The 14,484-nt window shown below is 34.5% G+C and overlaps 1 protein-coding gene across 1 annotated transcript; it reads left to right on the forward strand.

Moving 5' to 3' along the window:
* The first annotated feature begins 1,775 nt into the window (after positions 1-1,775).
* Positions 1,776-8,214, forward strand: LOC113333153 (probable pectinesterase 53). The gene is made up of 5 exons (XM_026579660.1): positions 1,776-2,377; positions 2,489-2,678; positions 3,003-3,206; positions 3,302-3,537; positions 7,837-8,214. Exons 1-5 carry the CDS (start codon positions 1,980-1,982, stop codon positions 7,991-7,993), a joined length of 1,185 nt encoding a protein of 394 aa, XP_026435445.1. The 5' UTR covers positions 1,776-1,979; the 3' UTR covers positions 7,994-8,214.
* The last annotated feature ends 6,270 nt before the right edge of the window (positions 8,215-14,484 follow it).

The following is a 14,484-nucleotide window of genomic DNA, read 5'->3' on the forward strand; positions in this document are numbered from 1 at the left end:
CTTTTTTTTTTGGATCGATATCCTTGTTTGCTTGCCAAGCTTTATGGCTACTTACAAACAAGTACGCGACAGAGGAGAAGGAACCAAACTTTTAACACAAACGTACATATTGCATCAAGACAACTGCATCAGTCGACAAAAATTTATCATCAGTTTATGCGGCAACAAAGGATGTCACGCAGACATGCCCACCTATGGAACAGGTCCGGTGGAGTGAGTCTGCTTAGAGGTCGGACCATACCCATCAAAAGGCATGCCCGGGATGCCCCCTATAGAAATAAAACCGCCATAAAAAATCAAGAATGAAAAGATCTGTAATTTTAAGTTTAGAGTCCTTCTTATGCGCAAATGCAAGTCACATTTAAGATTTGAAACAACTAGATTAGATCCCAGATCTATAGGTACATACTACCTTTTTTTTTACGAAAAAGAGGCAAGCCTCAATAGTATTCATCATAAAACTCTGATTCAAAATTAAAAGTATTTACAGGACTGACTTGGAAGTATCCAACAATTACAATAGTTTCAAACAGACGATAATGACAACCAAACCACTTAAAGTCATAGTTTCAGGACCCAATCTGACCACAAATTCCTACCATTCCTAACAGATTCAGCTGTAACAAGACAAGTTTAAACGGACTTGGTTGGATGAAATGCAACACATCCAAACCATACAACAAATCTAAAATCAATAGAGATGTTAGGATCAAAAAATCCATCCGTTTCTCAGGGTTTTTTCTAGATTCATAGTAAAACAGGTGACATAGGTATGCAAGGATCCATAGATCCGACCAATTGTCGATTGTTTTCTCAAAGTAACAGTAACAAAGGTAACAAGTATAATCTAATACGATTATAACCTGGTTGAATCGGTACGGGAAGGTCTGGATCGGTGTCGAAATCGGTCTTGGTGTCTTAGGTGTCTTTGTAGAAGCTTGTGTCCGTGTCTGTATCTTTGAAAAACATGATGTTGTTGGAATGTAAATCTTAAACAGAGTCAGGATGACTAGAGATGATCTGTACTGCTGCTGCTGTTGCTGGCTCCCCGAGTCTTGATGAGGACAGGTTGAAGTGGATTCGCTTGATGTGAATCTTTAGTACTGCTTGATTGAAATCGATCTTGAACAAGACAACTCAACCTTTACAACAAACCACTTAAACAACAGACCCTTTCAAAGATTAAATTTCAACAGTAAAAGAAAATCTCAATCAAGAGAATCGGAATACAAGAGCTGAAAATTAGAAAACAGAAAAAAAAAATTAAACTAAAAACTAGATTCAATCAAGATTAGAGGAGACTAAGAGAGGTTGTTGAAGAACAGAATCCCAATTAGAAGAACTCAGATCTTAATAAGAGGCTACTGTTAACCTAGAACACACAGATGAAACAAGAGAGATAAAAAGAAACCCAATAAACAAAACCAAAAGCTAGCTTAAACATTAGAGATGAAATAAGATAGGATAAGAAGGTTAGAGATGAAGATTGATCTGCTCAGATCAACTCCAAAGGAGCCGATCTGAGCACTGCGGCGCTGTAAGTTTTAGGGTTTTCGTTTTATTTCTCCTGTGAGAAAATAGAGAGAGAAAATAGGAAAATAGAGAGAGAGCTACATAGGTACATACTACACTACACTATAGCCATTGATAAAAAGTTTGGTGTTGATAAGTTTCAAATTCAGATCGCTGCTATTATCACCTAATAACCTTATCACGAGGTAAAGTGACATCGGCTACTACAGTATACTATTAGATACCATATATCACTAAACCACAATTTTTGCCAAATTGCAATGTATGAAGTAACAAAGCACTAACTTGATGGAAATAGATTAATTTAGTGAAGATTTGTTCGTATAAAGAGTGTGTAGTCAATTTACATTATCTAATATAAAATCATCCATTCCCTTCCATTATTTTCTCATTATCAAACCCTCTTTCTCTCACATTTCTACTCATCTCTGAAACACTCTAATTCCATGGCTGGTTTCTCCAGTACTCCAGTCCACATCTCCATCTTTCTCTTTTCTCTCTGCATTCTCTCTTTAAGCTCATTGTCATGGAGTAGCAGTGGTAGTAATCTAGAGAGACAAAATGATGATTACGAGAAATGGGTATCATGGAATGTCGAAAACCATAAGAAAAAGATTAGTACTACTTGGGAAACAAACCAAGGCATGGTTACGGCTGGTCACCGGAAAAGAAGCGGTAGAAGTGTTGTGGACTCAAAGCTAAGGAGGGCTGACTTGCGTACAGTGAGGATGTGTGTTAGTCAGGATGGAAGTTGTGATTTCACATCTATCAGAGAGGCTATTGATTCTATTCCTTTGAACAATACAAGAAGAACCATTTTGGATATCAAACCAGGTCTATACAGGTATAATATATCTATGCGCATATTAAGTTTATGTTTCTTGCAAATTAATGAGAAAGATGATTTTGCATTGACAACCCTGACTATTTCATGTTTTTGCATCATACTGCTTAGGGAGAAAATTGTTGTCCCTCTAGCAAAGCCTTTCATTACTTTCATGGGGGATTCTCAGAACCCGCCTACCATAACCGGAAACGACACTGCATCAACCATAGGAGATGACGGAAGGCCATTGACAACATTTCATAGTGCGACGGTCGCGGTTAACTCTGACTATTTTGTGGCCATCAACGTAATATTTGAGGTAATAATTCATATTTTCTGTGTTTATTTATTTTCCAGTTTTTATTTGAGGTTGAAAATCTTTCCTATCTAGGAATGCAACGAGATGTAGATGTTCCGTGACTATAAAAAAAACAAATGAAAAGCTCAAATAGCCTAGTCCTAGTGTTGTCTTACTCAAAATTCTATTCATAGTCACACTCTTTGGATTCGGAAGAGAGAAAAAATGTCCTGTCAAATATCAAACTGCTTACCAGTTGGTTCTGCCAGTGAAATTTTGTAGGACCATATTTGGGAATTCGGTTACATATCGGTGTAATTTTGATAAGAAATGATTGTTATGTAGAACACAGTTCCACACGTGACTGGAACATTGGCAGAGCAAGCAGTAGCTCTTCGCATATCCGGAAACAAAGCTGCATTCTACAATTGTACGTTCTATGGGTATCAAGACACTCTTTATGATCATAAAGGACTTCACTATTTCAAGAATTGCTTCATTCAAGGATCCGTGGACTTCATTTTCGGTTACGGTAGATCCTTATACGAGGTAATGAATTATTTTATTTTTTTTATCTTGGCAACCTCCAGGGAATGGCCTGATTTGAAGTTGATAAGAATTTTGTTTTGGGTACACTGTTGTAGACTTGCTATTTGAACTCAGTAGCAACAAAGGTAGCATCAATGACGGCCCAAAAGAGAACAAACTCATCATTGTCAAGTGGGTTCTCATTTAAAGACAGTGTAGTAACTGGTAGTGGCCTTCTATACTTGGGTAGAGCTTGGGGAGATCGTTCACGCGTTATATTCTCATACACTTTCATGGACAAAGTTGTTCTTTCTCAAGGCTGGAATGATTGGGGAGATCAAAAACGTGAACGGTATGTAAACATTTTAGGTCACTGCTTCGTATCTAGAGAATTTTCGCAAATGTGAAATTGGCAAGCCCACCTAAATTATAGCTGCTTGGTAAACCAAGCCCACCTAAATTATATAAAGTTCTGCCCACACAGCACAAAAAACACAAGAAAAATCATTGTATTCAAAAAGAATACCCAAGTTAAATGAGCAAATGTAGTTTGAACAATTTTTAAGGCACGGAGGAAAGGGGAGTATATTTAAGTATTTTTACAATAATACCCTTATGGATGATAACTAGTAAAATTTAGAAATGATATATCTCTTATACTATACCACGGTTTTTCGTAAACTTTATATCTTTGAAAAGTATTTTAAAACACCTACGCGACGAATATAAACATGGCTATCAAATTATAAATATTTCTTATAGCAACAATAATCAATTAAAATGGTAGTTTTAAAAATATCCTCTTGATTAGTGAAATAACGCATCTATTTTGGAACGAAATTAAAAACCAACTCGCTCATCTAATTTGGGACGGAGGGAGTATTAATTTGAGAGCCACATTAATCATTCCAATTTTTTCATGATTTATAACGGGTGTCATTCCTACTTCCTAGCTTGGGTACCATTCCGTATAAAATAAACAAATCCTAGTCGATCCTAACCGTCAGATCACGTGATTGGTATATCTGTTACTGTCAATAGACTCAATACTTCCCATACGGATCTTGTAAAGGACAAGTGTTCTAGTCCAAAAAAAAAAGCTTCAAATGAAAGTAAAAATCAGTGACCCTTATATTCTCAAATATTTCTTATACTCACCTTGCTTTATTTAGATTTTGGTTGAAAATGATAACTGGACTTAGATTTTCATAAACTTTTTGTTGTTAAGATCCGGAAATAAAATCCGACCGGATAATGTTTCTAGGCAGAAACACGTCGAATACTTTGGGGAAGATATATTTAATTTTTATTCACCAAAAACCCGGAAGGCACCTCAACGCCATCCTTTAACTATTTATTCCCACTCATATTATCCAAGTGGTCATTTAATTCGGAAGTGAATGATCCATAAACTAAAGCTTCTTTCTAAGAAATATAATTCGACGTGAGCTCCCTATCTTAGTCGGTTACAGAAAGGGCCATGTAATGAGAACACCCATTCAAAATGAAGAAGTTTGATTAAAAAAAAAGAAAAAAAAAACAAATTAAATGCTACTATAGAATCGTAACACTCATTTAGTCACTTAAATTCATTCACACACTCCTTTATATGGAGGAGTGTGTCATGATGGAGATTAAGAGACCGATCTTTAGCTGTTTGGGAAAAAGAAATTCCTTAAGCGCCTCTCAAGTATTTTTACAGTTTTAAATTATTAAAACTCTTTAATGTGGGTCTCACGGTGAGTTTATTATTAAATAATAAAATATATACTTGGGAGGTTAATCATCAACTGCCCAAGTGAAATTCTCACTTAATTCTCACTTTTTCACTTTCCGAAAAACACTTTTTCACGTAGTGTCTCATTCGATTTTCATGTAAGTGAGTTTTAGAAACACTGATTCCATAACCCTTGCACTTAGGAGTTATTATAATTTGCAGTTACCCTCTTGCATATTAATTAATGGTTGTATCCTTTAGGCTAAATGGGTATTTCGTTAGTGACGAAATGACTATGATCCTTTTTATCATATATAAAAAAATATTTAAAACCTGATTCAAGTATCCACTTCTTCCCAACTGCCGATTCTTCTTATCTTTTTCTTCTCTTCTTCCATAACTTCTCTATTTATCATCAATTGATCCTGGAGTCGGAATTATGGATCAAAAGAAACCTAAAAAAGTTTTGCAAGATAGATTACATGTAAATGCAAATCAACAAGAGGAAGAGGACGATGAAATTGAAGTTACAGATAAACATTCGGCATTGCTCAATTGTTGAACGCAATACCGATGGCAGAAGTCGGTATTGCTCGAAGTATAAACCCAATGTCGACTTCAGCTGTCGGCATTGCTTTGATTATGAATGCAATGCCGACAGTGTTGGCTAATATTGAATCTTATCTCTGTATTGAAATCGGTGTCTGTCGGCATTGTCGTGCTCAATACTCGCAATGCCGACTTATGATTCAGCATGTTCGGAAAAATGTAACCAATGACGACTGTGAAACAATAGGCATATTAAGAAAATGTCAGCTATGTCGAATGTATTTAGATATTGACTTCATCAACTTAGTAATGCCGACTCTTGTCTGAAATTTGACGAATATAATTAACACACATATATCACTGTAAGCACCTTCTTGTTCTTGGTGAGATGAGGATATCCCAAAATAAAATCCCTTACTAGAATCTCTCACATCACTCAAATTTTCCAAAATCTACTCTCCTTGTTCTATAACTAACATTTTAAAAGATAAAATCAAAATCTAAGTTTAGTCTTAACACACTAATTTATTATCTAATTAAGCTTAACAAACTAATCTTAATCATCACTGATTAATCAAGGATAATTTAGCCATTACCTTAGTTATTTGGATATGGGGTTCTTCAAATTACTTCATAACGTTTTCTTTTCTTAGTATCCTCCAATTCGTGAGAGTATCCCGCAAATGTATGTTCATAAAAAATACCTAAAGAACCCTTTCTCTTTTTCAAAATACCTAGAAACCTAGTATGGAAATTCAACTCCAATAATACAGTATTAGGTTCGAAGCATCAACGTAAATACGAACTATAAATGATAATACGAACCATAAACAACATTTCTAGCTATAAAAGATGGTTCAAACCTTCTATATTCTGGTTTGAATTTTTAAAAGAACCAAACATCCAAACCTTTTACCATTGTTTTATTTTATTCCCTTATGCTTCAACTCAATACAATTTCCATTAATATTTGAATATGTGCTTGAGTGGCCATCCCATACCCAATATACTGGAGTAATATTTAACAACATTAATTATCATAAAAGGTTGGTTTTAAAAATATATTATATAAAAAAAGTATCACTTGGTAAAGGACAAAATTGAAAAATAAATAATAAATTATTTATTTAGAGACGGAAGGAGTAGAATTTAGGCTCTCGCCAGAAACAAAATAAAAATAGTAGTGTATAAAATTAGTCAGATCAAATGAAATCAGTCGAACAATGAAAATTAAACGCGGTAAAGATGTAATGGATTGTTCATATTCACAATCTAAACATCAAATATCCGAGAATGTAAATCTGATTCACATATTTAATTTTTTTACGAGAACATGTAAAATATCATATATGAATTCAAACATGAAGGTATCACATCCTTCGTTTCCAAAATTTTGGGAAACATGAGTATAAATTGAGCATGAAACCCTGAAATGAAGAAAATTAAAAATGTATGAGGGGTTGACAGGTAATCAACCCGGCCTTTTTTATGACGGGTTACTAATTAAATGCCAATCCTAACCTGACACGTTTATGTAATAGTCGAAGATGAACCGAGTAAAAATGTGTCGGGTTAGGATCAATTCGCATACCGGATCATAAATTTCCAGCTATATCCAAAAATATATCCACATTTGGTTTTAAATTTTTCCTTCATTTCTTTCAACGATTAATTAAAATTGTATAAAAAGTCACTTGTAAGTATCTTTATCCTAAGCAAAATAATACAAACATTTGTTGTTTTCTTTATCATTATACTGTATCTACAAATTCGGATATAAATTCGAAGGGAAAAAGAATCGTTTAACATTTCGTATCAAATTTGGATATCATATGCTATTTTCCGGAGTTGGATGCAAATTGTGCATCATTTGCAAATATTAAAGCCTTAGTGATGCATAATGTCTATGCACCCATCAAAAATATATTTTTCCCGTTTTTTCTTCTAAAACATTATTATAGGCCAACAAGCTATATGCAATTATCGTATTTATACTTCTGAGTTGTTTTTCCTTTCTTTTTCTTTCAGATGTCTTTTTACTACTCCCTCCGTGCTAAATTGCTTGCTTAATTAGGGTTTTTTAAAAATATTTCGAAATCAAAATTGTTTCCACATACACCATCAATTTTTGTTTCATATACCAGCTTTCACATTCTAGTTTTTACTTCTTTCATGTTTGGTACACTCTTGATATAATAACTCATATTTGACAAGAAATTTGATTTTATGTGCACACTAAGAAAATCTTATGACTATTGATATGCTCCTACAATGTTCACAGAAGTGGGGTTCTCACTAAAAGACTAATGTAATGTTCTTATGATTGAGCCGATTGACATTCCAACCGATTACTACTGTACTTACTAATTTTGGCATTTTGATTAGGAGTGTCTACTATGGAGAATACAAATGCAGTGGCCCTGGTGCAAATGCCACGGGGAGAGTGCAGTGGGCAAGATTGTTGAGCGACCATGAGGCAAAGCCGTTCATCGGAGCATACTATATCGATGGAGACGCTTGGCTCACGAGCCAGACTCTATAAATTCCATATGCATTTTATTTCTTCCATCAATCAATCGCCAAGAGCAAGGAAGGCGCCCTTGATGGTTTTAGTTTGTTTCTGAAAAACTTAATTTATGTTTAGTACTCTAAGTACTGATTGATTTGGTTAATGTTAAGACAAATATGTATTATCTTTGATATTTCTGTTGTTTGCTCAAACGTGGACCTTTAAAATTTGTTATCTAGAACGCCATTGTCGTATCTCATGTCAATGTCATCTTAAACGTAACGTGTAAAACGTTCCATGGAATCACATGAGGAAAAGAAAAAAAGGTAGATCGCCTTGCGGAAGAAATTGACAGACTTGTCTAGCGTGCATAGTCTTGAGCAACAAACGAGTAGTGTGAGAAAGTGATAAAGTTGTTATTCAATAATTGGATAGTTCTTACAGAGTTAATGTTGTCTATTTAAGACAAACATAATATGTGTACAGAATTAATACAGGCACACAAGTGCTTCACACAGACATAAGTCAAGTCAACTAATGTTGACTTGACGCACACATTTACACTGTCTAACACACCCCCTCAAACTGTTATTACCAGACCAGAATAACAGTTTGAATCACAGAGAACAAGAAATGAAAAATACTATTATTAAGAAGCAAAACTGCTGAAGCTTGTAATCTGACTGCATATCTCAAGTACTCCTCAAGCTGATACTGACTAAACAAAGTAGCAGTTTGACAAGAATAAAAAAGAAAAATAATCCTAAGTAATGTATGTAATTTGAACTGAAGAAGAATCTGAAGTAGATATGGAAGAAGTCCCCAGCAGCTGACGCAAAAGTTTAGAAAAAGTAGGAAAACATAATCCTTTGGTAAAAAGATCAGCCAACTGATCTGCTGAAGAAATATGCTGAAGCTGCAAAAATCCTTCCTCAACCAGTTCTCTAACAGTGTGATTTTGGATCTCTATGTGCTTAGTCCTGGCATGAAAAACTGGATTAGATGCCAAGGCCAAAGCACTTGTATTATCACATAACAACAATACAAATGTAACTTTGATTTGTAAATCATTCAATAAGTAAGAAAATAATTTTAATTCAGCTGAAGCAACAGATAAACACTTGTATTCAGCTTCCGCAGATGACTTGGAGACTGTAGGCTGCTTTTTAGATGACCAAGAAACTAAATTAGAGCCTAGAAAAATAGCAAAACCAGAAGTTGATCTCTGGTATCAGGACAACCTGCCCAGTCTAAATCAGTATATGCCTTCAATGATGTTACATCACTTTTCCTTAAGGTAATTCCCAGATCAACAGTCCCTTTCAAGTACCTTAAGATTCTCTTAACCAGTTGTAAATGTAAATCAGATGGAGAGTGCATAAATTGTGACACATAATTAACTACAAAACAAATATATGGCCTAGTTACTGTCAAATACTGTAATGCTCCCACCAAAATCCTGTAATGACTTGGATTATCCAACTTGACACCATCATTAATAGAGAGTCTACTGGACTTAACAACTGGAGTATCACAAGATTTACATTCCAATAGATTTGCTTTTTCTAGAAGTTCTAAAGTGTATTTCTTTTGAGTCAACACTATAAAATCACTGTTCCTAACAGCTTCAATACCAAGAAAATAAGCCAAATCTCCTTACTCTTTCATTGCAAATTCTTTCTTCAAAGAAGTAATAAGATCAGTAATAAGCATGGAAGAGCTACCAGTTAATAATATGTCATCAACATATAAAAGTAAAATAAGAATATCACTCCCAGTTGCCTTGACAAACATTGAATTATCTGAAACACATTTCTTGAAACCACATTGAATGAGAAAGGAACTAAATCTATGAAACCAGGCCCTGGGAGCCTGTTTAAGCCCATACAAACTCTTTTTAAGCAAACACACATAATGAGAAGGATAATCTGGATGAAGAAATCCTTGTGGTTGTGACATATATACAACTTCATCTAAATAGCCATGCAAGAATGTATTACTTACATCTAATTGCTTAACTGGCCAATTGTAAGTAAGTGCCAAGCAAAGAACAACTCTGACTGTTGGTGACTTAACAACTGGACTAAAAGTTTCATTAAAATCAATACCATCTTGTTGATCATATCCTTTAGCCACTAGTCTAGACTTGAGTCTATCAATAGTACCATATGATTTTCTCTTAAACCTATAAACCCATTTAGAACCTAATATGTTCATATGAGACTCAGGAGCAACATAAATCCATGTATCATTATCCATTAAAGCAGTGTATTCATCCTTCATAGAGACCTGCCAATCAGGATTTTCCATGGCCTCCTTGAAAGACTTTGGCTCAGTAAAAGTAGTCAATAAAGATGTATATTTTGAAGGAATAGGATGTTTAGCAGAGTAATAAGTAACATGATCTTTAAAAACTGTTGGTTTTGAAATGCCTTTTTGAGACCTAGTAACCATTGTGCTAGAAGAAACAAGATCACTAGAAGGGAAAATAGGAGAATCATTTTCAATACAAGGGACTGAATGTAAAGAATCAGTGGTAGGAGTGAAGTAAAATTCTGTTTCAGAAAAAGTAACATGTCTTGAAACATAAAGTCTTTTAGTGACTGGATTATAACAGTTATAGCCTTTATGAAGAGGGCTATAACCAATGAAAATGCATTTGACTAATTTGGGAGACAATTTATCTGCTCTTGAATGAGCAAGATTAGGATAACAAATGGTGCCAAAAGTTTTTAGAAAACCAAAATCTGGAGAAACGCCAAATAAGACTTCAAAAGTAGTTTTAAATTTTAAAATTTTAGTTGGAGTTCTATTAATGATATAAGAAGCAGTGAGAAAGGCATCATACCAATACTCCTTTGGACAAGAAGAGTTAAACATTAGAGTATTACCCATTTCTGTTATATGCCTATGTTTACGCTCAGCCAAACCATTTTGTTCTGGTGTCCTTGGACAAGAAATTCTAATTTTAATACCACTAGATTGTAACACAGTTTGAAAATGTCCTTTAACAAGTTCAGCTGCCCCATCAACTTGAAAGGCTAAAAATTTTGTACAAAACTGATTTTCAGTATGAGTTTTGAAATGCAGAAAAAATTTGGAAGCATCAGATTTCAGTTCCATTGGATATATCCAATGAAACCTACTAAAATCATCAACAAACAGAATATAGTACCTATAACCTTTAAGAGATGGAACTGTAGGCCCCCAAACATCACAATGTACTAAAGCCAAAGGTTTTTGCTCATGAGAGTTGGACAACTGAAAAGGAAGATTTTTACTTTTGGCAAGTTGACATGGATGACACACAGTAGAAGGAAGTGCAGAATTCAAAACAATTTGTTTAGCAGAGTTAAGCTTTTGCAGAATTAGATTAGATGGATGACCTAATCTAGCATGCCACACATGAGAAGGAGCAGATAAAGTTGCTGATAATGAAAAATGATTAGGTTGAATATGAGGAATGGGATACAAATTATTGACTACTTTTCCATGAGCAAGAAGAACATCAGAGTATATATCCCTAATTCATACCATGGATAAAACTTGAAATAGCAAGAATTGTCTTTAGTAAACTTTGCAACATTTCCAACTTGAACATGATCTTTGCCCTTGTAAGAAGAAGAATTTTGAAGTAAGTTTGCATCCCCAATCATGTGTGCAGTAGCACCAGAATCAGAAATCCAATGAGTTGCAGGAGAAGTAGAAGGACCATCATAATCATGTTGACATGAAGTACTAGCTTCATTAAAAGATGTAAAGGCATGTTGAGTAGAATTGTGCTGAGCCTCATTAGCAGGATTAGTAAAAGTTGGAGGATGATAACGAAAATAACATCTACTAGCATAATTCCCTTTCTTTCGACAAATCTTACAATCAATAGATGAAAAATCTCTTCTACTTCCAGTACCATTATTTTTTCCAGATGTACTACCTTGACCAGGAGTACTTTTTGAATGAAAAACATTGCTAGGCTTGAAATTTCCATACCCATTATTCTTTGGCTTGCCTCTACCATGACCAGAAAAATTATTTCCACCATTCCCATTTTTACCATAAAGAGTTGTAGGGTGCTGAGTATCAAAATTAGTACTAGAATCTTGATGTTGCTCAATAATCCATTGCTCATGATTCAATAACCTTGGTTTTAATTCTGCAAAAGTGAATGGTGTTTCCCTGTTTTGTGCAGCTACCACAAATGTATCGAATTCTCTTCCTAAGCCATGTAACACATACATTACCAAATTTGAATCACTCATCTTTTCTCCAATGGCAGCTAAAGAATCAACAATTGTTTTAATGTTTTGTAAGTAAACCAAGACTGTAAGATTGCCTTTCTTAATATTGTGCAACTGATTCTTAAGCATACTTTTTCTAGCTATGAATTGACTTCGAAAGGTGATTTCAAGATATGCCCAAATTTCCATAGTAATGGATTAACCTAATACATCTCCAGAGACAGATTCTGTAAACGTAGCTTTCATGCAACTAGTAACAAAACAATCAATTTTTCTCCAAAGAACCCATTGAGGGTTAAGAGTTAAAACTCCATCAACTTCCACATTCTTAGCAGGTTCAACAATATCACCATTGACATAACCAAATAACTCAGTAGAAACAAGAATTGATTCCATTTGATCTCGCCATAAAAGAAAATTATTTGGACCTAATTTTGCAGAGACAAAATTGGAAATATTGGTAAAAGGGAATGTAAAGTTACTTGAATTAGTACCAATTACAGCAGGAGTTAATTTGCATTTGGGTCGTAAATTTTGGTATATGTTAGTGTTTGGGTCCTAAGTTTGTCCAGTTTAGTGTTTGGGTCCTTGACCCGTTAGTCAACCATATATTTTGGTCAAACCGTTAGAAGTGTTACCGTCTGACATTATCAATGTTTATGTATCTTTCATCGCATCATCTCCTTATATATCTCTTTCTTCATCTCTCACACTAAGCAGTTTTCTCCCCTCCCACAGAAGCACTACTTCATAAAGCCCTAGGCAATAAACTAACAATAATCGAAGTTCAACGAAACTTAATTAACAAATCATCAACTGGCCTCTTCTTCTTATTCTTCCAATGGGATTAGTGTTGGTGATGTGGATAAAGAGATTCAAAGGAAGAATCTAGTGAATACGTTAGATAGGAAATTGGTTATGCACCTAGTTTTAAGATCTATAATGGTATAATGGTGTTGCTAGATTGTATGGTTATGGTCATCCTGGTTGTGCCGTTAAATCTAATATCCTGATTGTGATTTTAATTTCGTATTAATTGATACGATAATTCGTATTTTGAGATTGCAGTGGAAAAAAGTCATGGAAGTTAAATCTGGTTTGATGTTTTTTGAATAGGATTAGTAGGAATCAGTGTGAAATGCTTCCTTTCAGTGAAGGTTGATTACTAAACCATAAAATCTATTTCAATTTTTGTGATTTTACCGAGATAATGATTAAACTTGGATGCAATTCGGGGATGAAGTGTGTTTAGAAAGATGAGATTTCAATTTGATGGCAGTACGATGTTCTCTGATTGCAATGGCAATTTAGCGTCGTAACACCGAATGAATTTAACTTTGACATAACAGTTTGACCAGGACTAACGGGTCAACGACCCAAACACTAAATTAGACAAACTTAGGACCCAAACACTAACCTATACCAAAATCTACGACCCAAATGCAAATTAACTCTTACAGCAGCGGAATTTGAAGTAGAAGCCATGTTTTTGCGTCTTCTGTAAACAATCGTGGATGACATGAACCAGATTTAGAGTTCTTGGAAAATCTTGAATAATTTTTTGATGAATGTTTGACCTAGAAAAGATTGTTGTAATCAATCTGACAAGTTTGAATCAAAAAGGTATTGAGATTCAAATGTTGCTGCAAAGATTATTAAAAAAAAAAATGAGCAGGAAATTTTACCCTCAGGATCGACTGATACCATGAGAAAGTGATAAAATTGTTATTCAATAATTGGATAGTTCTTACAGAGTTAATGTTGTCTATTTAAGACAAACATAATATGTGTACATAATTAATACATGCACACAAGTGCTTCACACAGACACAAGTCAAGTCAACTAATGTTGACTTGACACACACATTTACACTGTCTAACATAGTGCAAGCAATAAGTTGTTGCCAACGCCAACGTTTCAACTTGAAACAAGAATGAGGATGGCCAATTGTTGCATGCATTTATGGCACTTCATAAGTGTTTTGCCTGAAGCCATGGGGTCACAACTCATAACTGTATCAAATTAGATTAGTCTGTTCGATTATAAAAAAGTTAAGCGTAATGCGAGTCACCATTCCTATTAACTCTGAATAGTCGGCATCTGACACCAATAGAAAATGACTGCAAATGTTCTTTTGTTATGTGGCCTTGGACTAAGACGTTAGGAACAGGACGACAATACTGTCATTAGAAAAAGTGCAAAAATGTGGTGATGAAGCACAAAATCTAAACTAAAAAACAAGTGGCTAATCATGGGTGGATGTAAAAAAGCATCCATTTAAATAG

The sequence above is a fragment of the Papaver somniferum genome, unplaced genomic scaffold (genome assembly GCF_003573695.1).
Source record: "Papaver somniferum cultivar HN1 unplaced genomic scaffold, ASM357369v1 unplaced-scaffold_132, whole genome shotgun sequence".
Lineage (NCBI taxonomy): Eukaryota > Viridiplantae > Streptophyta > Magnoliopsida > Ranunculales > Papaveraceae > Papaver > Papaver somniferum.